At 47.7% G+C, this 26210-nt stretch overlaps 1 protein-coding gene across 7 annotated transcripts in view; it reads left to right on the plus strand.

Annotated features, from left to right (window-relative positions):
• Positions 1-26210, plus strand: part of TNPO1 (transportin 1) — a 560536-nt gene that overhangs the window by 121205 nt on the left and 413121 nt on the right. For all 7 annotated transcript variants that reach the window (XM_033929167.1, XM_033929193.1, XM_033929150.1 and 4 more), the window contains exon 6: positions 2326-2459. In XM_033929167.1, the coding sequence (XP_033785058.1) occupies positions 2326-2459 (134 nt within the window). The remainder of the gene's footprint in view (positions 1-2325; positions 2460-26210) is intronic.

Here is a 26210-nt window from a genome sequence, read left to right on the forward strand (position 1 = left end):
CATTTCATGAACCTGTCTTAGGAAAACCTCTCACGGCTCACCCTCTGGTTTCCCGATTCATGAGGGGCCTCTTCAACATCAAACCACCTCTGAAGCCTCCTCCGGTCGTCTGGGACCTGAATGTGGTTTTATCTGCCCTCATGAAACCTCCCTTTGAGCCGCTTGCCACAACTTCGCTCAAATTTCTGACATGGAAGGTTCTTTTCCTCATTGCCATCACCTCTGCCAGGAGGGTTAGTGAGCTTCATGCACTGGTTGCCGATCCACCGTTCACTATTTTTCACCATGACAAGGTGGTTCTGCGCACCCATCCAAAGTTCCTTCCAAAGGTGGTCTCAGCTTTTCACCTCAACCAGTCCATTGTGTTGCCTGTTTTCTTCCCGAAACCTCATTCACATCCCGGAGAACAGGCATTGCACAGTCTTGACTGCAAGCGTGCCCTGGCTTACTATCTTGATCGTACAAGGGCTCACCGCTTGTCCCCTCAGCTCTTCCTGACCTTCGACCCGAATCGTTTGGGTCGACCGGTCTCTAAACGGACGCTATCCAACTGGCTTGCAGCTTGCATCGCGTTCTGTTACGCTCGGGCCGGTCTGTCACTAGACGGTGCTGTCACGGCCCACAGGGTAAGAGCTATGGCCGCTTCTGTTGCTTTCCTCCGTTCCACACCCATTGAGGAAATCTGCAAGGCGGCCACCTGGTCCTCAGTTCACACGTTCACTACTCACTACTGTCTGGATGCTTTCTCCAGACGGGATGGGCACTTCGGCCAATCTGTACTTCAGAATTTATTTTCCTAATGGCCAACCATCCCTCCTCCCTCTTTGTTAGCTTGGAGGTCACCCATGCGTAAAGAATATGCTGCCTGCTTGTCCTGGGATAAAGCACAGTTACTTACCGTAACAGGTGTTATCCAGGGACAGCAGGCAGATATTCTTACGTCCCACCCTCCTCCCCGGGTTGGCTTCTTAGCTGGCTTATACTAACTGGGGACCACGCTCTCCTCCGTCGGGCGGGAAGGCACTCGCGCACGCGCGGTGCGGCCAACTAGAACTTTCTAGTAAAAAGGTCCGTACCGTGGGCTCCGTCGGTGACGTCACCCATGCGTAAAGAATATCTGCCTGCTGTCCCTGGATAACACCTGTTACGGTAAGTAACTGTGCTTTTTCAGCAATCCTATTTGTCCAAATTTAAATGGAGAAGTTGTTGATTTGTATGATCTCTATACCACCAACTATATACCTGTTTTTAAATGTTATTAGAAGACTGGTTTAAGTAATGATTTCATAGTGCTACTATGAGAGCTGTACAGAAGCTTGTTTACTGTCAAGTGCAGTTTTCTAGCCTATGAATTCTGCAAGCTAGGCTGGATTGGACATGGTTAGTGCCTGAATGGGAACTCCACATTTGGTCCTCTGAAAAAGAAGTGGGTGATCATAGGGCTCTCAGCCTTAACATACCCAGCATGGTGTTTTGGAGAAATATGACTTTTCAGTAGTGCTCTTTTTTTTTTTTTTCTTCAAAATGAGGCATTAAATAAAACAACCTTCTACTTTTATGGATGTTAATTCCATTAATACTTTTCTCCTGACTCTCTAGTTTTTTAGTAATCGGTGACTAGATTCTATGAATCTAAAATCATAACTACAATCCACAATAACGGAAACATATATGAAAAAATGTTCACAAGTCATAAAGGTTGCATTTTCTTTGTTTTGTTTTATGATGAGCTATAAGGCATCTTAAATATTTCCCTGTCAGTGGGTCTTCCGACCTGATCAGCTGTGCCATGGAGAAAAGTCAGCACTATCTAATGCTAGGTCTGAATTAGCGTATAGTCTGTGACTTACAGCAATAAGAGATCTATGGTGGCTCCTAAAGATGAAGGAATTCGTTTCTGAGCATGGGTATGTGTACTTATATGTGCCTCTTTTTCCTAGATATAGCATGAGCTGTGGGGTATGAGAATTAACAAGGTAGTATGTAGGCCATGGATAGCCAGACCCTGCTTTGTGCAACACTGTGCACGTAGTACCCTCTCCCTGATCCTCTACCTGAGTCTTTCTTACCTCTGGAGCTTCCAGTGCTTCCTTAGTTTTCCTTTGAATCATAAGTCGTTTCTCATGCCCACATCACTTGCTTTTTGGAGGTTAATGTGCATTGTGCTTGAAAAGGTTTGAAATGCTTAGTGCATCCTGGAACTGATTTATTTTTTATATAATCCTAAAAGTTTCACAAATGTTTAACACAGCTTACATTTCTGATATTAGGAATTTTGTCCCTGTATTGAAATTAAGAATGATTGTGTATGTTCTTTCTTTTAAGGGAGCATTTGGAGCTCTTCAAAAGATATGTGAAGATTCTGCTGAAATTTTGGATAGCGATGTGTTGGATAGACCTCTCAATATTATGATTCCAAAATTTTTACAGTTCTTCAAACACAGCAGCCCAAAAATAAGGTAAATTAAAGTGTAAACTAAGTAGACTATGCTGTTTCCTTAAATATATTATGAAGATTCAGTAGTTGAACAACTGTTGCTTTGCGTGCTTTATATTTATCTATAATAATAAAATGTTAAGCGCGCATGCGCACTCGCGCCGCGTGTTCCCTGATCTGTCACGGCGGCACGAGTGCGCATGCGCTAGATGGCGCGGAGTGAGGGGCCGGACTTAGGGGAAGGAGAGCAGGCCCGGGATTTGGCCTCGGCTAGGCAAGAGTAAGACCCCCCTTCCCTGCCGCACCCAGGCCCTGGCGGTTCCCGCCGGCAGAGGCAGAAAGACAGCGGTCGCTGGCTGTGCGGATGTGTTTTCAGCCAGGTAACAGCTGTGACTTCCCCCTCCCGCCGCCGACCCTAAGTTACACCACTAACACGCTGCGACTTAACCCCACCCCCACCCCCCCCAACGACCCTACCCGGCACAACTGAAACCCCCGTTGACCCTCCCACCGCTACACGGCTGACAAACCCGGCAGGAGCAGCAGCGTCCCAGGCACACTAAACGCTGCTTCGGGTCTTCTACTGGCCTAATTTCCTCTGCCGCTTCCCTGATGACGCTGCTGCAGCTGCCGGGTTTGTCAGCCGTGTAGCGGTGGGAGGGTCAACGGGGGTTTCTGTTGTGCCGGGTAAGATCGGTGGTGGGGGGGGGAGTCGCGGCGTGTTAGTAGTGTGCCTAAGGTTGGGGGGAAGGGGGAGTCGTGGCATGTTAGTGATGTTCCTAGGGTCAGCACGGGGGGGGGTTAAAAACATGCTGCTCAGGGGGATGGGAGGCAGGCAGGCAGGCAGGCATCGGGGGGGGGGGTTCAGTGGAAGGGGAATGGGAGGCAGGCAGGCTGGCATCGGAGGAGGGATGGGGGGCTTCAATGGAAGGGGGATGGGAGGCAACGGAGGGGGTGGGGGGTTTCAATGGAAGGCAGGCTGCCATCGGAGGGGGGGGAGGAAAGAGACTCAGGGGGCACTAAGGACATAGAAAGGGGCACTGGGGGCACTATGGACATAGGAAGGGGCACTAAGGACATAGGAAGGAGGCACAGGGAGATTCACAGACAGAAAAAATGACAGGCAGCATGCAAGGAGAGAGAGACAAAGAAAAAAAATACCCAGACAGACAGACATCTACTTTAGCACCCGTTAATGTAACGGGCTTAAAGACTAGTGTATGTATATAATTATCCACCTAAAACGTAGTTGGCTTACTGGTAGTTTTGACCCACCAGGTTTTAAACCCACTAGTTGCCAGGGTTGTAGAGAGCCAACTGTTTGTTTTCATGCTCCATCTCCCATCACTCTGGGATGAGCTCCTCCCCCTCAGTCTTACTTTCTACAAGCAAGGAGTAGAGAGCTTGTCTGTTCTCGAGTTTCATGCTTAATTTAAAAAAAAAACAAAAACCAAAAAAAAAACCTTGAAAAAAAAGAAATCTGGTCAGAAGCTTTTGATGTTTCATAGGACCCGGTCACCCCAGGGCATCTCTGGCTGTGAGAAGATAAAGACGCTCAGGGCTGAGGTCTGAACCCTCAGGTACATGCCTTACATGATTCCTCTGTGGCCAGTTTGCATCAGTAGTTTTCAGAGCTTAGGGTCCATACCCCTGGGAGCAATCTCGCCTCAGGTTCGTCCGCAGTGAGCTTGAGTGGCTTACCCCAGGTTCTGTTTGCAGTTTGCTTGAGTGCAGACTAAGTGGGTCCTGTGGCGGTTTATCCAGTATTGGAGCTGACTGCATCTTCCCCCTCCCTCCCCCCCGGGGTGGAGATCTAAGGGTCCAGTTCCACTCAGGGACTGGATGTCAGTCCAAAGAAATAAGCATGCTTGTCTTAGGCAGAAGTCTTCTCTCACCTCTGATCTGAGGCTAGCATAGCAGCATAGCACAGTGAATAAGACTATTCCAGCCTATGGGAAAAATCAGAGGGGGAGGTGTTTCCTTTAATTCATACATATGATGTATGAAGCCTTTATAGGTTTTAAAAGCTGACCTAACACTGTGGAGGTCTCAGAAGAGGTAGCACCAGGATTTTTAGCTAAAGGCAGAGTCTACCTCAATGAGCCATGCTGATTTCTCAGGGACTCATGCTCTGGTGGACTCAAAGGATGAATGTTCAGAGACCATGCCTTTAATTTCTCATTCAGGGTTCTCAGCGCTGGGAGATTCAGCATCCCAGCTGGGAGAGGCTCACCACGATCAGGTGGCAGCCCTGGATCTCGGAGAGGATCTGAGGGTGCCAAGGTTATTCAAACCTTCTAGCCTGAAAGATTTGGTTTGCTTCAGGAACAAAAGTTGGAGCTGCCTCAGGCCTCCACGGCTTGGTGCTCGCTCATGAGTAGCACCAAAGAACAGAATGCCTGCTTTCCCTCGCATTCAGAGATTGCTGAAATGTTAACAAATCAGTGGAGTGTTCCCAAGGGACCTTTAAGGGTAGCTAAGTCTATGGCTAAGCATTACCTGATGGATGCTGAGTTTCAACAGTGGCTTGCTACACCTAAAATGGATTTGCTTGTTGCGCAGGTTACAAAGCGAACCTCACTCCCTAGTGAAGGGGGTACAGTCCTCATGGATGCACAGGATTGCAGAGTAGATTATTACATTACATTACATTACATTACATTAGTGATTTCTATTCCGCTTGTGCCTTGTGGTTCTAAGCGGATTACAAGTTAGAAGACTGGAACATTTCCAGGAGTATTAACAGTATATAGAGTCAAGAATGTATCATGTTACAATTGTTAGTCTGGAATATGTCCAGGAGAATAGAAAAACAAAGAGTAGATTTATAATAGGTTATTGTGATGAAAATAAATTATACAGTTGGGATATAGTTGTGGGTTGTACAATGTTGAGGTGTTGTTGTGGTGGTGTTGGTGATGTTCATGAGAGTATTTTCTAGTGCTGTAGTGAGGTTATGATGATGGGAAGTGTTTTTTGAAGAGATGAGTTTTGATTTCTTTTCGGAATATTTTAATGTCTGTTGATTTGATCAGTAGATTGGAGATGGTAGTGTCAATTTTTGCTGCCTGTGTCGCCAAGAGGCTGTCGTACAGTTTCTTGCGTCGTGTACCGTTGAGAGGGGGGTAAATGAATAGGTTCTTAGTTCTCCTTGATCTGTGTGAGAGGTTACGGTATAGTCTGTTGTTTAGGTAGCTGGGTGCTGTTCCGTGTGTTACTTTGTACAGTAGACAGTAGAATTTGAACTGGGATCTTGCTTTTATTGGTAGCCAGTGTGAGTCTAGGTATGCATTGGTGATGTGATCATATTTGCCGAGGGAGTAGATGAGTCTGAGGGCCGTGTTCTGGACAGTTTGTAGTTGTTTTATCATGTAGTTTGGGCATGATAGGTAGAGGCTGTTGCAGTAATCTACTATACTTAGTACTAGGGATTGTACTAATATCTTGTATTGATCTTTGTTGAAGTATTTTCTAATTTTTCTTAGGTTATGCATTGTGAAGAATGCGCTTTGGACGATTTTGTGGATTTGAGTCTGCATTGTGCAATTTCTGTCTAGTTGTATTCCCAGGATCTTAAGTGTGCTTTGCATTAGGTACCTGTTTGAGTTTAGTTCCAATTCTGTGAGAGATGGTTTTTTTCCCTTCTCTAGTAGTAGGAATTTAGTTTTGTCCGAGTTCAATTTTAGTTTATGACTTGACATCCATTTTTCTACCGTTTCCATTATTGTTTTTAGGTGGTTTGTGGGTAAGGGGTCTTGAATGTTAAAGGGGAGTAGGATAGTTATATCATAGAAACATAGAAGATGACGGCAGAAAAGGGCTACAGCCCATCAAGTTTGCCCACTCTGCTTACCCACCCCCTGTCTATGCCCTAATGACCCAATTTCCTTATCTTGACCCTCGTAGGGATCCCACATGGGTATCCCATTTATTCTTAAAGTCTGGCACGCTGTCTGCCTCGATCACCTGCACTGGAAGCTTGTTCCAATGATCAACCACTCTCTCTGTGAAAAAATACTTTCTGGTGTCGCCATGAAATTTTCCGCCCCTGAGTTTGAGCGGGTGCCCTCTTGTGGCCGAGGGTCCCTTGAGAAAGAAAATATCATCTTCCACTTCGACACGTCCCGTGAGGTACTTAAATGTTTCGATCATGTCTCCCCTCTTCCTACGTTCCTCAAGAGTGTAGAGCTGCAATTTGTTCAGTCTCTCTTCGTACGAGAGACCCTTGAGCCCCGAGATCATCCTGGTGGCCGTCCGTTGAACCGATTCAATTCTGCGCACATCTTTACTGTAATGTGGCCTCCAGAATTGCACACAGTACTCCAGATGAGGTCTCACCATGGCCCTCTACAACGGCATTATGACTTCAGGCTTTCGGCTGACGAAACTTCTATTGATACAACCCAATATCTGCCTTGCCTTAGATGAAGCCTTCTCCACTTGATTGGCAGTTTTCATGTCTGCACTGATGATTACTCCTAAATCTCGTTCTGCTGAAGTCCTAGTTAAAGTTTCTCCGTTCAAGAAGTACGTCCTGCATGGATTTCCGCTTCCTAGGTGCATGACCTTACATTTCTTAGCATTGAAGCCTAGCTGCCAGGTTGAGGACCAACTTTCCAATGTAAGCAGGTCCTGCGCCATATAATTCTGTAAACTGCATTCACTTACTATATTACATAGTTTGGCGTCATCGGCGAATAGTGTTATTTTACCTTGAAGCCCTTGAGTCAGATCCCCTATGAATATGTTGAAAAGGAGTGGACCCAGGACCGAGCCCTGCGGCACTCCACTGGTCACCTCCGATGTTTTAGAGAGGGTACCATTAACCAACACCCTCTGAAGTCTGCCACTCAGCCAATCATTGACCCATGCAGTTAGTGTCTCTCCTAACCCCATCGATTCCATCTTGCTTAGCAGCCTGCGGTGTGGGACACTGTCAAAAGCTTTCCTGAAGTCCAGGTACACGACGTCCAAAGACTCTCCCAAGTCCAACTTTCTTGTTACCCAGTCAAAGAAGCTGATGAGATTGGATTGGCAGGACCTACCCTTGGTGAATCCATGCTGACTGGGATCCCGAAGATTCCCTTCATTCAAGATGGTGTCCAATTTGCTTTTAATTAGTGTTTCCATGAGTTTGCACACTATTGATGTGAGACTCACCGGTCTATAATTCGCAGCCTCTGCTCTGCAACCCTTTTTATGCAGAGGAACGACATTAGCTAATTTCCAGTCCAGGGGAACTTTCCCCTTACTTAGGGAGAGATTGAATAGCTCAGAAAACGATTTCGCCAGGACATCGCTCAATTCTCTGAGCATTCTTGGGTGCAAATTGTCTGGTCCCATGGCTTTGTTCACCTTGAGTCTTGCCAGTTCACTGTAAACTTCACCTGGTGTGAACTCAAAATTCTGAAACGGGTCTTCTGTGCTTTGTGTTGCCTTCGACTGGGGACCGTGTCCCGGTGCCTCACAGGTGAAGACTGAGCAGAAGTATTCGTTCAGTAGTTCGGCTTTATTGGAATCTGCTTCCATGTAACTTCCGTCCGGTCTTCTAAGGCGTACTATCCCGCCTGTGTTCCTTTTTCTGTCACTAATATACCTGAAGAAGGATTTGTCCCCTTTTTAATGTTTTTTGCCAGAATTTCTTCCACTTGAAGTTTTGCCTCCCTAACTGCCATTTTGACCGCTGTAGACCTGGTCCTATATTCTACTTTTGCCTCTCTTTTCTCCGTGCGCTTGTAGGAGAGAAACGCTTTTTTCTTCTCCTTAATGAGGTGCGAGATCTCCGCGGTGAACCATTGGGGTTTATTGTTTCTTTGTCGTTTATTTACTGATTTTATGAAGCGGCTAGTTGCTTCATGTATGGTTGATTTCAGTGTTAACCACTTAGCTTCTACATCATCGGTCTCCGCCTGGTCCTGCAGCGTCTGATGGACGAAATCTCCCATGCGTGCGAAGTCTGTGTCCCGGAAATTGAGTACCTTTGTTTTCGTGTTTGATCTAGGGAAGCCTTTCCTAAGGTTGAACCATACTATATTGTGGTCGCTGGAGGCTAGCGTATCTCCTACTGAGACCTCTGAAACGCTTTCCCCGTTGGTGAGTACCAAGTCGAGGATCGCCTGGGCCCTAGTGGGCTCCGTTACCATTTGTTTGAGACGTGCTCCCTTTATGGAGGTTAAGAGCCTCCTGCTACCGCTGGTTGTCGCTGAAAATGAATTCCAGTCTGCATCAGGCATATTGAAGTCCCCTAGCAGTACAGCTTCTCCTCGTAGAGTGATATTCTCTATGTCTTCAATTAATTCTGCGTCCATGTCTTCCAGTTGTCTTGGGGGTCTGTAAACCACACCTAGATACAGGCATTTTTCTCTGCCTCTTGCCAGGTTTACCCAGAGGGACTCCCCGGTGTACTTGACATCTGTGATCCTGGTGGTTTTGATGTCCTCTTTAATGTATAGAGCTACCCCCCCTCCTAACCTGCCCTCTCTGTCCTGACGAAGTAGATTGTAGCCCGGTATAGCCATATCCCACCCATGTGAGTCCGTGAACCAAGTTTCAGATATTGCCACCACATCTAGGTCAGCATTCGTTATTTCAGCCTCCAATTCTAGAATTTTGTTACCTAAACTGTGTGCATTGACATACATGGCCCCCCATATCTTGTGTTTGCTAAGTCCCTGTGAGGCGTATCCTACCCGAGTCTGTGTGACTCCCAAAGAACTGTTTGCAATGTGGGTACTTACCTTGGACATGGAAGCGGAGTTTCGACTCACCTCATCAGGATAATTCCTTTCTGCACTAATATGTGAATGGGTACCCTCCCCCGACTTACCTAGTTTAAAGCCCTGTGAAGCAGGCGGGCTAGTCGGTGTCCGAAGACGTTCTTACCCCTACTGGTCAGATGGAGTCCGTCTGGTCCCTGAAGTCCTTGTAGCGCTTCCCCATGGTTTAGGAATCCGAAGTTCATATCCCGGCACCATCCCTGTAGCCACTCGTTCGTCCTCATCATCCGCGTAGCTGAAAGATACTGTGTTTAGGGCGTCTAGGGTTGTGCCTAGGGAGGCTATGAAGAGGTTGAATAGTATGGGTGATAATGGTGATCCTTGTGGTACTCCACATGGGTTTGACCATGGGTCGGATAGGTGCTCTTTTGACTTGACTCTGTATGTTCGAGTTTCAAGGAAGCCTTGGAACCAGTTGAGAACATTACCTGAGATTCCTATTGTGTTTAATATCTGGAGTAGTGTGGGATGGTCTACCAGGTCAAATGCAGCAGAGAGATCGAATTGAATGAGAAGGAGCTTGTTTCCTTTGCTGAGGTGTTGTCGGGCTGTGTCTAATAGTGATATCAGTAGAGTTTCTGTGCTATGGTTAGTTCTGAAGCCAGATTGTGATGGATGCAATATGTGATGGTCCTCAAGGTAGTTGGAAAGATGTTGTGCGACAAGACCTTCTGTTAGTTTGATGTATAATGGGATAGAGGCGATTGGTCTATAGTTTGCAGGATTGTCTATAGGATCTTTGGGATCTTTCAGGATGGGAGTAATTATGATTTCTCCTAATTCCGGTGGGAAATGACCTTCCTTTAGTTTATTTTGTAGCCATAGTGTGAGGTTAGCTTTAAATTTGGTGGAAGCTGTGGCTAGTAAGTATGGGGGACAGTTGTTCAAGTCACATGAGGATTTGCTGTATTTTTTGTAAAGCCTGTCCAAGTCTGACCATTGTATCATTGGGAAGTTTGTCCAGATCCTGTCTGCTGAGATTGCTTCATCTATTATAGGATTGATTCGAATTTCTTCTATGTTGGTTCGTGAATTGTTGAATGTGGATCTGGTTGTGATTTTGTGTTTGAAAAAGTCCGCTAATTGGGTGGCTGTTGGAGTTTGGTTTCCCTGGGTGGCGAGGAATGGTTTGGTATCAGTGAGATTTCTTACGATGTCAAAGAGTTTTCTTGTGTCTGGTTTTTCTGTGCCTATGAGTTTGGAGTAGTAGTTTTTCCGTTTTTCCTTCAGTTTGGTGTTGTATTGTTTGATTTGGATTTTCCATTCGTCTTTGGTGTGATTATGTTTCTGTTTTTTCCATGTCCTTTCTAATTGTCTACATTTCCTTTTTAGGTGTAAGAGTTCGTCGTCAAACCATTTGTTGGATGGTCTGTCTATTTTGTTTTTGTTTTTTATTGGAGCTAGTTCATTTAGTGTAGATTCACTGAGGGTCCGCCAACTGTTTATGAAGTCTATGGGGTTGTTGGAGTCTATTTCGGGGTCTACTGGGTTCCAGAATGTGGTAGGTTCGATTTTCTGTCTGATCTTGATGTGTGATTTCTTTGGGATGGGTTTATTGTTATTTTGAGCCCAATTGATAGTGAATGAATATTTGTAATGGTCTGACCATAGGGTAGGGTGCCAGGCTCCGTTTGAGATGTGAATATTTTGTGAGTTTTGATTTGGAAATGAGTAAGCTGCTATGTCAAGCTGATGACCTTTTTCGTGTGTGGGTTCTGGATTGAGAATTTGGTAGGATAGGGAGTTGAGGTATGAGAGTATATCCGCTGCTTGTTTGGATGATTGATCTTCTAAGTGGAGATTTATGTCTCCGAGAATTAAATTATGTGTGGAGGAGAGAGAGTTCTGGAAGATGAATTCTTCAAGTTCTTGTTTTGAGGTGTTCCATTTAACTGGTGTAATGTAGCATAGAAGACAGTTCAGATTACCAGTGAGTGAGTTGTTAGATATTCGGCAGGCTAGTAGATCTAGATAAGGGGTGGAGTGCTTGGTTAGGACATCGATGTTGAGATTGTTTTTTATTATGATTGCTAGGCCTCCTCCTCTTCTGTTTTCTTGACATACTAACTCTAGTTTATATCCCTTTGGGCAGAATTCTGTAATGCTTGGGTCTGAATCAGAGGTGAGCCATGTTTCGGTTAGGAAGAGGCAGCCTAGGTTGTCTTTGATCAGCCAGTTTTTGATTAATTCGGCCTTTGGGCTGATGGATCTGATGTTCATATATGCGCAAGCTATTTCGGTGAATTTTGTGTTGGTGGTAATGGTTGTGTTGATGATAGTTAATGGTGAAGTTTGGTGTTTTTGTGTGCTTGTGTTAGGCTTAGGTGGAGGTCTTTTTCCCCAGATAGTGGGAATGCTAGCTTGGCTGGATAGTGGACATGGAGTTAGCGTTCTAGGGGTGTGGAGTTTCCTGGTATGTTGAATAGTTCTGTGCGTTGTTGTTAGGATAGGGATGTTATGTGTTTGGTAGCCTGCAGTTTTCCATTTAGCTATAAATGTGGCAATTAGTATGCGGATAAGGATGAGTTTGGATATACGCATTGCCATTTATTTTATTTTATTTTTTCTTTTTGTGAGGTCTATGCTGTTTGAGTTGATCGTAGGAGATGGTGTATGGGTTGAGCTTAGAGTTCAGGATCCTTCCTGTTCTTGGTAGGGGGGATCAGAATTGCTTTACTCACCACTTTGTTGAATTTGTTGTTGGTCTTTGGTGCCTGTGTTGAGAGTGCTTCTGGTTGCCCTGTGGCTTCTTGAAGGCGCGTACTAAGGCGCATGCGCCTTTGTCACGCGCCTTCGTTGGTGCGCTGAACGGCTTTGCGCTGTTGGCGCTTTGATTTTTCAAGGCTGGTCTGCCGCTGGTCGGGGAGAGGGGCGGAGCAGGGCTCCCACGCACCCTCTCACTGGAACTCCCGCTGGTGCTGGAGGGGGCCCGATAGTGGCTTTGTGCCGTTGGCGCTTTGATTTTTCAAGGCTGGTCTGCCGCTGGTCGGGGAGAGGGGCATTCCATGGCCAGAGACAAAGGTTCGGGAACATCAGGTGTCTCCAAGGGTCCATATCCCATTCCTCTGCAGCTTCCAAAGAACAGCAGTGATGCCATGAGAGCAGCTGCTCACCCAAATGGAGGGGGGGGGGCCAAGCTAGCATAGTACTGGAAGACCTGGACACAAATCTCTTCAGATCAGTGGGTGCTGGAAGTCATTTTTGGGGGGGGGGGGGTACAAGCAAGAATTTGCTGGTCCCTCCCGGACCTCTTTCTTGCTTCTCTGGCCAGGAAGCTGAAAAAGGTGGCCTGGTTGCAAGAACCACTTCAGAGGCTCATTGCTCTGAGTCATAGAGCCCGTACTACAAGGAGAATAGGATTTGGGCAAATACTCCATATATTTCATTGTACCTAAAAGAGACTCGGAAAACTGAGACCGTTTCTGTATATAAAGTCAGTCAATGCAGCCCTTAAGATTCTCTGCTTCTATATGGAAATGGTGCAATTGGTCATTACCTCGGTTGTCTGGGGGAATACCTTGCTTCTCTGAATCTTACAGAGGTATACTTGCATATTCCCATCTTTCCGGCTCACAGAAAGTTCTTGAGGTTCCATATTCTGGATAAGCATTTCCAATTCTTTGCTCTTCCCTTTGGCCTAACAGCTCCATGAACCTTTACCAAGGTGATGGTAGTGGCAGCGCACCTATGCAAGGTGGGAATTCAGGTGCATCCTTGCCTGGACGATTGGCTCATAACACCCTCTAAGGACGAGGGAGTGACAGTGGTAGAACAAGTGATCCAACTCCTACAGACTGGCTGGGTAGTCAATCTCAAGAAGAGCCAATTAATATTGACTCAGTGCCTGGAATACCTAGGAATCCGTTTCAAGATAGCACAGAACAGGGTCATAAGAACATAAGAATTTGCCTCCGCTGGGTCAGATCAGAGGTCCATCGCGCCCAGCAGTCCGCACCCGCGGCGGCCCATCAGGTCCATGACCTGTCATGTTATCTTGATTTAGCCCTATAGCCCCCTTGTTTTTATCTATACTCTTTCCATACTCTTATCTACCCTTATCTGTATCCCTCAATCCCCCTATCCTTCAGGAATCCATCCAATCCCCCTTTGAATCCCCGTAGCCCGACCACTTCCTCCGGGAGTGCGTTCCATGTGTCCACAACCCTCTGTGTGAAGAAGAACCTCCTGGCATAACAAACTAAGCTCCTGTGGCAAATTTGGCAGTATCTTCAACTACTGGAATCCATGGTATCCACAATAGATGTGGTTCCTTGACAAGAGTGTACCTGTGCCTGCTTCAGGAATTGCTCCTCTCAAGATGATCTCTGCAATCGGATGCACTTTACTTCCTGCTGCCATGGTCGGGCAAAGCATGGAGCAGTGACTGGAGCAACAATCCTTGAACAAAAGAATGCTGGTGTTCTCTCTCTGTCTGTCTTTGTCTGTGTCTCTGTCTCTCTCTGTCTGTCTCTCTGCCTGCTGCTGGTGTCCTCTCTCTCTCTCTCTCTCTCTCTCTCTCTGTGCCTGCTGCTGGTGTCCTCGCTCTCTCTCTCTCTCTTTGCCTGCTGCTGGTGTCCTCCCTCTCTCTCCCTCTCTCTCTTTGCCTGCTGCTGGTGTCCTCCCTCTCTGCCTGCTGCTGGTGTCCTCCCTCTCTCTCCCTCCCTCTCTGCCTGCTGCTGGTGTCCTCCCTCTCTCTCCCTCCCTCTCTGCCTGCTGCTGGTGTCCTCCCTCTCTCTCTCCCCCCCTCTCTGCCTGCTGCTGGTGTCCTCCCTCTCTCTCTCTCCCTCTCTGCCTGCTGCTGGTGTCCTCCCTCTCTCTCTCTCTCTCTCTCTCCCTCTCTGCCTGCTGCTGATGTCCTCTCTCTCTCCCTCTCTGCCTGCTGCTGGTGTCCTCTCTCTCTCTCTCTGCCTGCTACTCGTGTAGTGACTCGCCCCTTCGCAAAGGCGCTCTCGCTAAGGCGAGCGCCTTTAACGCTCACCTTCGACGTGCGCTGAACGGCTGAGTGCCATTGGCTCCTCCCCTTTTAAGGGGGAGCTTCGGATCTGTGCCTGGCTGACGTCAGAGGGGTGGGCGGTGCTATCTCTCGCCTCTGCCCCTCACTCTTGCCTGCCCTGCTTCTCCGATTCCTTCTTTCTTTCTCCCCTCTTTCAGCTCCTCTTTCATCAATAATATCACACCAACAATGCTTTTTTTTTTTTTTTTTTAAACTGTTTGGGAAGCCTACAAGAGGTAGTGGAAACAGAGAATGTGTTTGAATTCAAGAGGGCCTGGGATAGGCAAGTGGGATTTCTCTTGAGAAAGAGATGATGGTTACTGGGATGGGTAAACTAGATGGGCCATTTTGCCTTTATCTGCTGTTATGTTTCTATGTAAAGTTTGGTTGAGAGGTGAAAATATAAGTTGTAATGCATTTCAAAAGAAAAACCAAAAAAGGGAACTACAGCAGCTGGAGTCTGAAATTTAAACTCTAGAGTCCACTTTATACATAAATACCAAAAATAATAGTCTACAAAAACTGCAACAGTAATCAAGCTTCAGCAATATACTTTAAACCTTCTATACTTCTGCAAATAAATCTGGTATCAGGGAATATATTGGCTTCATATCTCAAAGGCAAAAGGGTTAAACAAAGAATAACAGCCATAAAAACTTCTAATGGATCATTATCAGCTGATATCCTCGTTTCATTTAACTCTTTCTACAACATGCTTTATAAATCTGAGTCCACCGCAACAGCTGAAAATATTTCTGAATTTTTCAAATCTGTTGTATTACCCAAATTTTCTGCTCCTTCGTGTGATCTCATACAGCTGCCCATCTCTGATGAAGAAATTGACAGCTATAAAAAAAAGATGATCTCCTGTAAAACACCTGAACCTGATGGCCTTCCAGCAGAGTTTTTCAAAGTTTTCAGCACTTTTATTATCCCAAAACTTTCTATGTACTATCAAGATTTGCTATCTCATCCACTGACATTAGTGACTCTTTTTTAGATGCTAACGTTGTTCTATTTAAGCCTAATCATGATCCTCAGTTCTTGCACAATCCCACTTTATTCTGGGACCAATGGTTTTTATGCATCTGACTGCCGGGCACTGTAGAAAGCTTCAGATGATTGAAGCCATAACCCTTCCCCTCTGCTAGCATATCTTGGAGCATGCTCAGTAGAATCCAGTCTTGCTTTCTATATGCCAAGCCTGTAGGAGCTTATTTCTTCTGCTCATGTTTTTTTTGGATAGTTTCAGTAATGTTTTTGATATTTCCCTTGCGGGTCGGCCATTGTGCTGTGGAGGTTCCCTGCGGGGACATCCTTGCGGCGCAAACGGTTGGAGAACATTGCTTCTGGGGGGTTCCCTCGCTGGCAGTAAGCCCCCTGGACAGCCTGTAAGACTGGTCAGGGCTCCAGGATTGGGAGCCTGCTCACCCCAGGTTCGTCTACTAGTGGGTGTAGCACAGGCTGAGCGGTTCCATGGAGATGTGCCGGGTATCAGAGGTGGACGGCATTCCTCTGCCAGATGGTTGTGCGACGTATCCGAGGGTGGCGGAGGTCACTGGCTGTGGTGGTCAGGGCAGTCAGAAGACTTGAAATCCAGCTTTACTGCTTCCTGAGGATGATTAACGATGTTGTCTTGATATGTCCGTTATACGTGACAATCGGAGGGAAACAAGATTCTATGTATGTCATTTGGAAATCGCATAGTTGTATGCGGTATATAAATTTTTAAATAAATACATGCTGGCATTTGATCTCCCTACATTGCCGGCATGTCTCTCATTCAGCATAATGGAACAGTGAGAAACAGTGACACAGCATGTTTTGGGTGGTTTCCTTGCTTGGTCTAACCTCCCTCTCCTCTAAATCCTAAAATCGCCATTTTCTGGGGATTCCTGTTCCTTTCCCGGTGATTTTATTACAAAATCAACACCCAGCTGCCATCTTGGATTTTCTCGATTTGAATAAATCAATATTTTTTTATAGTTAGAGCTTTGTTTTTGCTCCAAACTTCATAGATGACCTTCCCAGGTTGGGATGAATTGATTTCATGTCATGTTTGTGGTGGATGGATGTCTGTTACACAGCAGGGTTCCCGCGAAGGGGGGCTAAATTTGCATGGAAGCAATGCCTTTTGCCTTAGTGGAGAACCCCCTTGAACCTTCTGCCCAATTTACATGAAAATCGCATTTAGGGGCTCTCAGGTGAATGCTGGCAGCGTTTCGGTGTAATGCAAGCACATTTCTGGTGAAAAGCATTAACCCAGGACAAGCAGGCAGCCTATTCTCACATATGGGTGACGTCATCGATGGAGCCCCAATGCGGAAGCCTCGCAGGCAGACTTGCTTGTGGAAACTAGAAGTTTCGAGTCAGCCGAACTACGCATGCGCGAGTGCCTTCCCGCCCAGCACAGGGCACGTCTCCTCAGTTCTCAGTTTTCCGCAGAGCTGAGAAGTCCCTCTTTGACTCTCTGCATTTAACTTACTTACTTCGTGCCTTCTCTCACCGCGGTTTGTGCTATTTCTCTTCACGAATCTCTGTATTTCTTTTATTTCTAGTTAAAAAAAAAAAAAAATTAATTCTTCCAGGCCGCTCGGCCGCAGCCCAGGGGCTTCGACTTTGCGATGGCTGTTTTTCCTCCTATGTCCCGGCCAGCAACAGGCTTCATGAAGTGTAGCCAGTGTCAGCATGTAATTTCTCTCACAGACCCACGCAGTAGGTGCCTATCACCCGAAGTCGTGCGAGCGCTGTGCTATTCTTCAACCTCAAGCCCTTACACATCATCTACTTTCAGTGGAGAAGCTCTTTGGGATGGATTCGACCACTTCCTCGACTCCGAAGCCAAACTCAGTCTCACCTTCGACCGAGGGTCCTCCTGCCTCCACTGTTTCGACCTTGAGCCTCATCAGACCTTCTTTGTTTGCAGCTGCTCTTTCCTCGACGACGTCTGCTGTATCTTCCCCTGTATCCTCAGGTCAGATAGCTCAGCAGAAAGTTCCTTCGGTGGTGCTTAAGGTGCCTAAGACTTCCAAGTCGAAGCACATTTCCATTGCCTCTGTGGAACCTCCAGCCAAAGCAGGTGATCCAGTTTTCGATGCGGATCCATCCTTGCCGGCTTCTTTCCAGACCATGTTAGAGAAGCAATTCATTCAGTTCCTCACTAATATGGGACCGAAGCTTGTTACTGTAATCCAGCCTGGGCATTCTGCAGACTCCAGCGAGGTCGAGCCTCTTCCTATGCCTCAGTCTGAGCTTACACACTCTATGTAGGGAGCAGAGTCTCTGCGAGTGTCTGGTCTGCATCTATGCACGTGAAGCAAGGAGCAGATTCTTTGCAAGTGCCTTGACACTCCATACAAGGAGCAGAGTCTTTGGGAGTGCTTCGAGGTTCCTCCATCAAGCCTCTGGAGCTTTGATCCACAGCTTCCAGCCCTATCCATTCCTTGGTGGCATCGACCTCTTCCATCTCCGGGGCAAAGTCTCCTTGATCTTTGAGATCTGCTTCCAAGCACCATTCTCACCGACGATTGAGGCCTTCCTTGAGGCATACTTCCAGACATAGCTCTTCTTCCAAAGAGCGTCCTTCTTCAACTAAGCCTCAATCTACACCTTCCAGTTCTACTAGACCACCGACTCCTCGATTGAGGTCCCCACTTCCACACCTCGAGGACTCAGAGGTTTCGATTGATGCCTTTTTTCCTGCCGAAGCTTCATCTTTGACCCAGGCTGCCTTGACAACCTCGAGTCCCTCTTGAGGCAAGGCATTGGCGGATCAGCTATCTTTCTCCTCTTTTCTTTGTCAGATGGCTATTGACTTGGACCTTCAATTGGATGCTGGTTCCAAATACTATAAGGAATATCTCGAAGTCATGCATCTTCCTCAACCTCCAGCAGTCACTTAAGCTTCCTCTTCACAAGCTTTTGTTTCAGACTTTAACCAGATATCTGGGGGCTCCTTATGCAATTCCAGATGTTCCAGGCAAATTAGACTCCAGATATAAAACTCTCCATTGCAAAGGACTTAAGAATTCACAGTTATCTCACCAATCCCACTTGTGGAGTCCTCCTTGAAAAGGTCCCATCCTTCCAAGGTTTATGCTACTGTTCCTCCTGGAAGGGAAGGGAAAACCATGGACAAGTTTGGACGTCGCATCTATCAAAATGTCATGATGTCCTCTAAAGTCCTTAATTACAATTTCCATTTTATCACTTATTTTGAGTTCCTCATTGCTCTTTTGCCTAAATTTCTCAGTTATTTACATATTCAAAAGCACTTTGAATTTCAAGAAGTCATAGCTTCTCTAGCACAACTCAGATTACATCTACTTCAGTCTTCTTACGATGCCTTTGAGTTGTCTTCCAGGGCGGCTGCTTGTTCTGTAGCAATGCGCCGCCTTGCCTGGCTTCGTACCATTGACATGGATCCTAATCTTCAGGACCACTTGGCTAATAGTCCTTGTGCAGGCAATGACCTCTTTGATGAATCTATTGAGGCAACCACCAAGAAATTGTCTGAGCATGAAAAATCCTTTACTTCTATTATTCCAGGACAAGCAGGCAGATATTCTCACTAATGGGTGACGTGATCCAACGGAGCTCCGATGCGGATGCTTTTTTGAAGAAAAACTCAAAGTTTCGAGTCGCCCGCACCGCGCATGCGCGAGTGCCTTCCTGCCCAAACCAGGGCGTGTCTCCTCAGTTCTTACTTTTCCGCGGAGCCGAGAAGTCCGTCTTCGACTCTCTGCGCGAAGTTTTCTTCACTTGTGCCTTCTAAGTCCGCGGTTTTGGTTTTATATCTTAATCGCTGATTTTCGTTGTGTTTTATTGTGTTTTAAAAAAAAAAATTTAATCGTTCCGTTCGACCGGGCAGGCCACGTGGCCGCAGCCCCGCGGCTTCGATCTTGCGGCGGAGCTTTTCTGGCCTATGTCCCGGCCTGTCACCGGTTTTAAAAAGTGCGACAAGTGCCAGTGCGCAATTTCGCTAATGGACCCTCATCGACACTGTGTTCGGTGTCTCAGGCCTAAACATCTTCCGAAATCGTGCCAGCCTTGCTCCACACTCACCGCACATGCTTTCAAGCGCCGTTGCGTCTTGTAGGAATTGCTGTTCATGGAGTCCTCGACGGAGCCATCGACCATGAAAGGACCTTCGACATCATCCGCAACTCCACAGCCTACAGCCTTTTGCGGCGTCGAGTCTCATCAAGTCCGCCTCGTTTGAACCGGCTCAGACTCCGGCGCCTGCTGCGATGCCTTCCTCAACCTTCTCAGGTCAGGTAGCCCAGCAGCCCATTCCCCCAGTAGTGTTAAAAGTGCCCAAGGTGAAGTCCAAGCACTCACACACTGCTCCAAGGGAGCGCGAGGCCCGTGCAGGTAGTCCCATTTCAGATGCGGATCCATCCTTGCTGGCCTCGTTCCAGACCATGCTACAGAAGCAATTCATCGAGCTCTTTACCACGATGGGGCCTCAGCTTCTTTCCCAAATCCAGCCTGGGTATGTGGAGGCCTCCCGCAAGGTAGAGCCCCCTCCAGTGCCTCAGCGGGGAACACACTCTCAACAGGGAGCAGAGTCTCTGCAAGTGTCTGGTCTGGCAACAATGCATGCATCGCAAGGAGCAGAGTCTTTGCGAGTGCCGCCGTTGGAACCAGTTCACTCGATTTAAGGAGCAGAGTCTTTGCGAGTGCCTCCATTGGAGCAGTTTCACTCGATGCAAGGAGCAGAGTCTTTGCGAGTGCCTCCATTGGAACTGATCACCCCGACGGGGTTCGAGCCTCTACGGCAACCACCCCTGCTTCGCTCGACCGCTTCCAGCCCCATCCACTACCTGGGGGCCTCAGCGAAGACCTACTCACCTTGCCCATCGAGGCCGACCTCACGACACAACCGCATCACCGATCGAGGCACTCTTCCAGGCAGGCCTCGCCTCAAGGGAAGCAAGCATACCTGGAGTATTCGCCACCAACTACTACTCCTCCACCGATGCCAGAGCTCGAGGACACGATGGGATCTCTCTCACCTTCTCAATCCCTGTCCCCAATGGATCCGGAGGCCTCGACCTCATCGAGCCCGTCCCGGGGCCCTGCAACAGCCAACCAATTGTCCTTCTCCTCGTTCCTTCGACAGATGGCTGATGACATGAACATCCCCTTGGACACGGGGTCCAAATTCTCGAAAGAATACCTCGAGACTATGCGCCTCCCTCAACCACCTGCTGAGTCCCTCAAGCTTCCCTTACACAAGCTGCTGGACCAAACCTTCGCACGGTACCTCGAGACACCTTATTCGATCCCCGCAGTGCCGAGTAAATTGGACACCAGATACCACACTGTCCATTGTATGGGGTTCGACGGCTCGCAGCTCTCCCACCAATCCCTTTTGGTGGAGTCCTTACTGAAGCGGTCCCATCCCTCCCAGGTCTACGCCTTCGTCCCACCTGGTAGAGAGGGAAAGACCATGGACCGGTTCGGCAGGAGAGTTTACCAGAATTCCATGATGGCCTCGAGACTTCTGAATTACAACTTCCACTTCACAACATATTTGGGGTTTCTTTTGTCCGTACTCCAGAAGTTTATGTCCTACGTGGATCCTAGGGCTCAGTTTGAGTACCAGGAGGAGCTGGCCTCGTTATCCCAACTCCGGGTACAGCTTATGCAATCCTCCTACGATGCCTTCGAGCTTGCGGCTCGGGCCGCAGCATGTTCGGTGGCTATGCGCCGGCTGGCGTGGCTGCGGACCATCGACATGGACCCCAACCTCCAGGACAGGCTTGCCAATGTTCCATGCGCCGGCTCCGACCTCTTTGATGAATCCATCGAGGTAGTAACCAAGAAGCTCTCGGACCATGAGAAGTCCTTCCAGTCCATCCTGCGTCTGAAGCCCAGGCCTGCTCCTCCTCGTCAATCATGCCCACCGTTGATTTACCAGCGGCGTTACCCCCCGAAACTGGCTCCCCCCATCCGACAGCCTGTGAAGAGGCAGCACCCGCAGAAACATCAGCAAAAGCCTCAACCATCTGCTGTCCCTAAGGCTCCTCAGCCCTTTTGACTGTCTCAAAGAGAGCATAACCTCTGTCGTTCTGCTATTTTCAGCGATTCCACCTATCGGAGGTCGCATCCATCATTTTTTCCATCGATGGACGACTATCACCACCGACCTCTGGGTCCTCTCCATCGTCAAGAAGGGATACTCCCTTCAATTCCACCAGGTTCCTCCGGAACATCCTCCAAGAGAGTATCCTTCCAACTTGACACAGACCGCCCTTCTTCTTCAGGAAGCCCAGGCCTTGCTGCAGCTTGGGGCTGTTGAGCCGGTCCCTCGGGACCAACAGAACATGTTTCACCTTTATTACAAGAAGCTCACTGGTTACCAATAATACATAGGATAACATATAAAATAGCTCTTTTAGTCTTTAAAACAATTAAGACCAATACACCGGCTTTTATTGATAGGCTCCTGATCCCATATAGTTCATCGAGAGTTCTTAGATCATCCTCTCAGTCTACCCTTAACGTTCCCTCCTTGAAAATTATCGGAACACGCCGTGCCTCTATTTTTTCAGTGACAGCACCAACGATTTGGAATTCTCTCCCTTTGTTCATGAGACTTGAACAAGATTTGCAGAAATTCAAGAGTAGTTTAAAGTGTCTTCTTTTCAAAGAAGCCTTCAACTGAATTTACTAAGTCTATCATGAGACAACATCTTATGATTTTTCTCATTCATGAAACCAGTTCACCATTATTTTTCTCTCTTTCGATCTCTCACAACCACTTTCTACTTTCTCTTACCCTACCCAATGTACTTCCCTTTTATGTACTTTTCTTGAAAAATTGTATTTCTGCCCTCCATTCCTATTGTTTCACAAGTTTAATTACCCCTGTTGGTCTAGTTATAAATATTATGTATCAGTGATTTCTTTAAAATCTCATTTTTATTTCTGTAAAACGCTTTGTAATTTGAAAAGCTTTTCATCAAATAATTTGAATAAACTTGAAACTTGAAACAAGGGGTTTTACTCCTGGTACTTCCTTGTTCCGAAGAAGACGGGCGATCTGCGACCCATCTTGGACCTCAGGATGCTCAACAAATTTCTGGTCAAAGAAAAGTTTCGCATGTTGACCCTGGCATCCCTGTACCCCCTCATTGAGCAGAGTGATTGGTTATGCTCTCTGGATCTGAAGGAGGCCTACACTCACATCCCCATTCATCCGGCCTCCCGCCAATTTCTCAGATTCCAGGTGGGAAATCTTCATCTGCAATACCGAGTGCTTCCCTTCGGCCTGGCCTCATCCCCCAGAGTCTTCACCAAGTGCCTGGTAATGGTTGCCGCTGCACTCAGGAACCACGGCCTCCAGGTGTTTCCTTACCTGGACGACTGGCTCATCAAGGATTCCACGTCTCAAGGAGTCGCCTTCGCGACTCAGAAGATAATTTGGTTACTACAACATCTGGGATTCGAGATAAACTTCCCAAAATCCCATCTACAGCCTTCCCAGACTCTCCCCTTCATCGGGGCGATTCTGGATACTACCAAGCTCCGAGCATTCCTCCCTCCCCCACGCATGGAGGCTCTGCTTCATCTCTGCCAGTCAGTGTCCTCTCGCCTGTCCTTCCCGGCGAGACGGATGATGGTCCTGCTAGGCCACATGGCTTCTACAGTACATGTGATTCCGTTTGCCAGATTTCACCTCAGGACTCCTCAGTGGACCTTGGCGTCTCAGTGGTCCCAGACGTCCGACCCTCTGACTCAACACATCCAGGTTACTCTTGCTCTGCAACAGTCTCTTCGCTGATGGATGCTATCCTCCAATCTCTCCAGAGGTTTGTTGTTCCAAACCCCCCGCCATCAGAAAGTCCTTACGACCGGCTCATCTGGACGGCCTCCGCACCCAGGGTTACTGGACCAGCACGGACCGCCAGTGCCACATCAATCTCCTAGAACTTGGGGCGATCTTCAACGCTCTCCAGACCTTTCAACATCTCCGCGACCAGGTTGTCCTCATTCGCACAAATAACCAGGTCGCCATGTACTATGTGAACAAGCAGGGAGGCACGGGATTGGCCCCCCTTTGCCAGGAAGCTCTGAAGGTGTGAGATTGGGCGACTCGCAACAACACCTTCCTCAGAGCGGTCTACATTCAGGGGGTGGACAATGCCTTAGCATACAGCATGAACCGACTCCTGCAACCTCACGAGTGGACTCTCAACTCCACGGCCCTTCATCACATCTTCTCCCTGTGTGGAACGCCTCAGATAGACTTCTTTGCAGCCCCCCACAACTTCAAACTGCCTCACTTCTGCTCCAGGATCTACACCCCTCAGCGCCTCGAGGCAGATGCATTCCTCCTGGACTGGACGAATTGCTTTCTATATGCTTTTCCTCCATTTCCACTCATTCAAAAGACTCTGGTCAAGCTGAAGTCAGACTATGCCACCATGTTCCTGATTGCCCCACGGTGGCCCAGGCAACCTTGGTACTCCCTTCTACTCCAACTCAGCAGCAGGGAGCCATACCTTCTGCCAGTTTTTCCATCTCTGCTTACACAAGCATCAGGGATCTCTGCTTCACCCCAACCTGCAGTCTCTACACCTGACAGCTTGGTTCCTCTCAACGTAACCCCTCTACAGTTTTCCCAACCTGTGAGGGACGTCCTGGAAGCTTCATGGAAGCCCGCTACTAGACAATGCTACCACCAGAAATGGACTAGATTCTCTTTTTGGTGTGTCTCTCAGCGCCAGGAGCCTCAACACTCCTCCTTGTCTTCGGTTTTGGACTATCTTTTGCACCTGTCTCATTCTGGCCTCAAGTCTTCCTCGATATGAGTCCATCTCAGTGCAATCGCTGCTTTCCATCAGCCTCTTTAAGGGAAACCTCTATCTGCTCATCCTGTGGTTTCCAGATTAATGAAAGGACTGTTCCATGTCAATCCTCCCCTCAAACCGCCTCCAGTGGTTTGGGACCTCAATGTCGTTCTTTCACAACTTATGAAGCTTCCATTTGAACCTCTTCACAAGGCTCAACTGAAGTATCTCACTTGGAAAGTGGTGTTTCTCATTGGCCTCACTTCTGCCCGAAGAGTCAGTGAGCTACAAGGCTTGGTTGCGGACCCACCTTTTACAGTATTCCATCATGACAAGGTGGTTCTCTGCACGCACCCAAAATTCCTTCCTAAAGTTGTCTCAGAATTTCATCTCAACCAATCCATTGTGCTTCCAGTGTTCCTTCCGAAGCCACATCCGAAGCCTGGAGAATCTGCCCTGCATACTCTGGACTGTAAGCGTGCTTTAACCTTCTACCTAGAACGCACTAAGCCTTACAGAACTGCTCCTCAACTTTTCATCTCCTTTGATCCGAACAAGTTGGAACGTCCTGTTTCTAAGCACACCATCTCTAACTGGATGGCGGCTTGCATCTCATTCTGCTATGCCCAGGCTGGATTGCCCCTTGACAGAAAAATCACAGCCCATAAGGTCAGAGCGATGGCAGCTTCTATAGCTTTCCTCAGATCAACGCCGATTGAGGAGATTTGTAAAGCTGCCACTTGGTCCTCGGTTCATACCTTCACTTCACACTACTGTCTGGACACTTTCTCCAGACGGGATGGACAGTTTGGCCAAACTGTATTACAAAATTTATTCTCCTAAGTTGCCAACTCTCCCACTATCCCATTCTGGATAGCTTGGAGGTCACCCATTAGTGAGAATACCTGCCTGCTTGTCCTGGGATAAAGCAATGTTACTTACCGTAACAGTTGTTATCCAGGGACAGCAGGCAGCTATTCTCACGTCCCACCCACCTCCCCTGGGTTGGCTTCTCTGCTAGCTATCTGAACTGAGGAGACGCGCTCTGGTCTGGGCGGGAAGGCACTCGTGCATGCGCGGTACGGGCGACTCGAAACTTCGAGTTTTTCTTCAAAGAAGCGTCTGCATCGGGGCTCCGTTGGATCACGTCACCCATTAGTGAGAATAGCTGCCTGTTGTCCCTGGATAACAACTGTTATGGTAATTAACATTGCTTTGTCAAACCTAAGCCAAAGCCAGCTCCTGCCAAGCCTGCATGCCCTACTATTTAGCAGAGGCGTTTTGCTCTGAGAGTGGCTCACCCGCCCTCATCCCACGAAACAGCAGAATCAGAAGCAACAGAAATCTCAACCTTCTGCTGCACCTAAGGCTACACAGCCTTTTTGACTGTTTAAAACAGAGCATAACCTCCACCGTTCTGTCTCTGAGCTATCTTCCCCCTATTGGAGGTCGTCTCCATCATTTTTATCACCGATGGGAGAGAATCACATCCGACCTCTGGGTGCTGTCAATCATCAGGGAAGGATACTCTCTTCATTTCACTCAGGTTCCCCCAGAGTTTCCTCCAAGAGAGTATCCTTCCAGTCCATTCCAGACCGCCCTTCTTCAGGAAGCTCAAGCTCTGCTTCGTCTCCATGCCATCAAACCAGTTCCTTTGGAATAGCAGAACAGGGGATTTTACTCCCGTTACTTCCTTGTTCCGAAGAAGACGGGTGATCTGCGGCCCATTCTGGATCTCAGGGCTCTCAACAAATTTTTAGTCAAAGAAAATTTTGCATGTTATCCCTAGCATCCCTTTATCCCCTCCTAGATCAGAAGGACTGGTTATGCTCTCTGGATCTCAAGGAGGCTTATACTCGTATTCCCATTCATCCGGTCTCCCGCCAATATCTCAGTTTTCTCGTGGGGAATCTGTATTATCAATACAGAGTGCTGCCCTTTGGCCTGACTTCATCTCCCAGAGTGTTTACCAAGTGCCTGGTAGTGGTAGCTGCACCTCTCAGAAACCATGGTGTTCATGTATTTCCTTACCTGGTCGACTGGCTCATCAAAGATTCAACATCTCAAGGGGTTATTGTAGCGACCCAACGGACTACGTGGTTCCTACAGAGTTTGGGATTTGAAAACAACTTTCCCAAATCCCAACTTCAGCCCTCGCAGAATCTACAATTCATCAGAGCTGTTCTGGATATTATCCAACTCGG

This window comes from Geotrypetes seraphini, chromosome 1 (assembly GCF_902459505.1).
Source record: "Geotrypetes seraphini chromosome 1, aGeoSer1.1, whole genome shotgun sequence".
Taxonomy (NCBI): domain Eukaryota; kingdom Metazoa; phylum Chordata; class Amphibia; order Gymnophiona; family Dermophiidae; genus Geotrypetes; species Geotrypetes seraphini.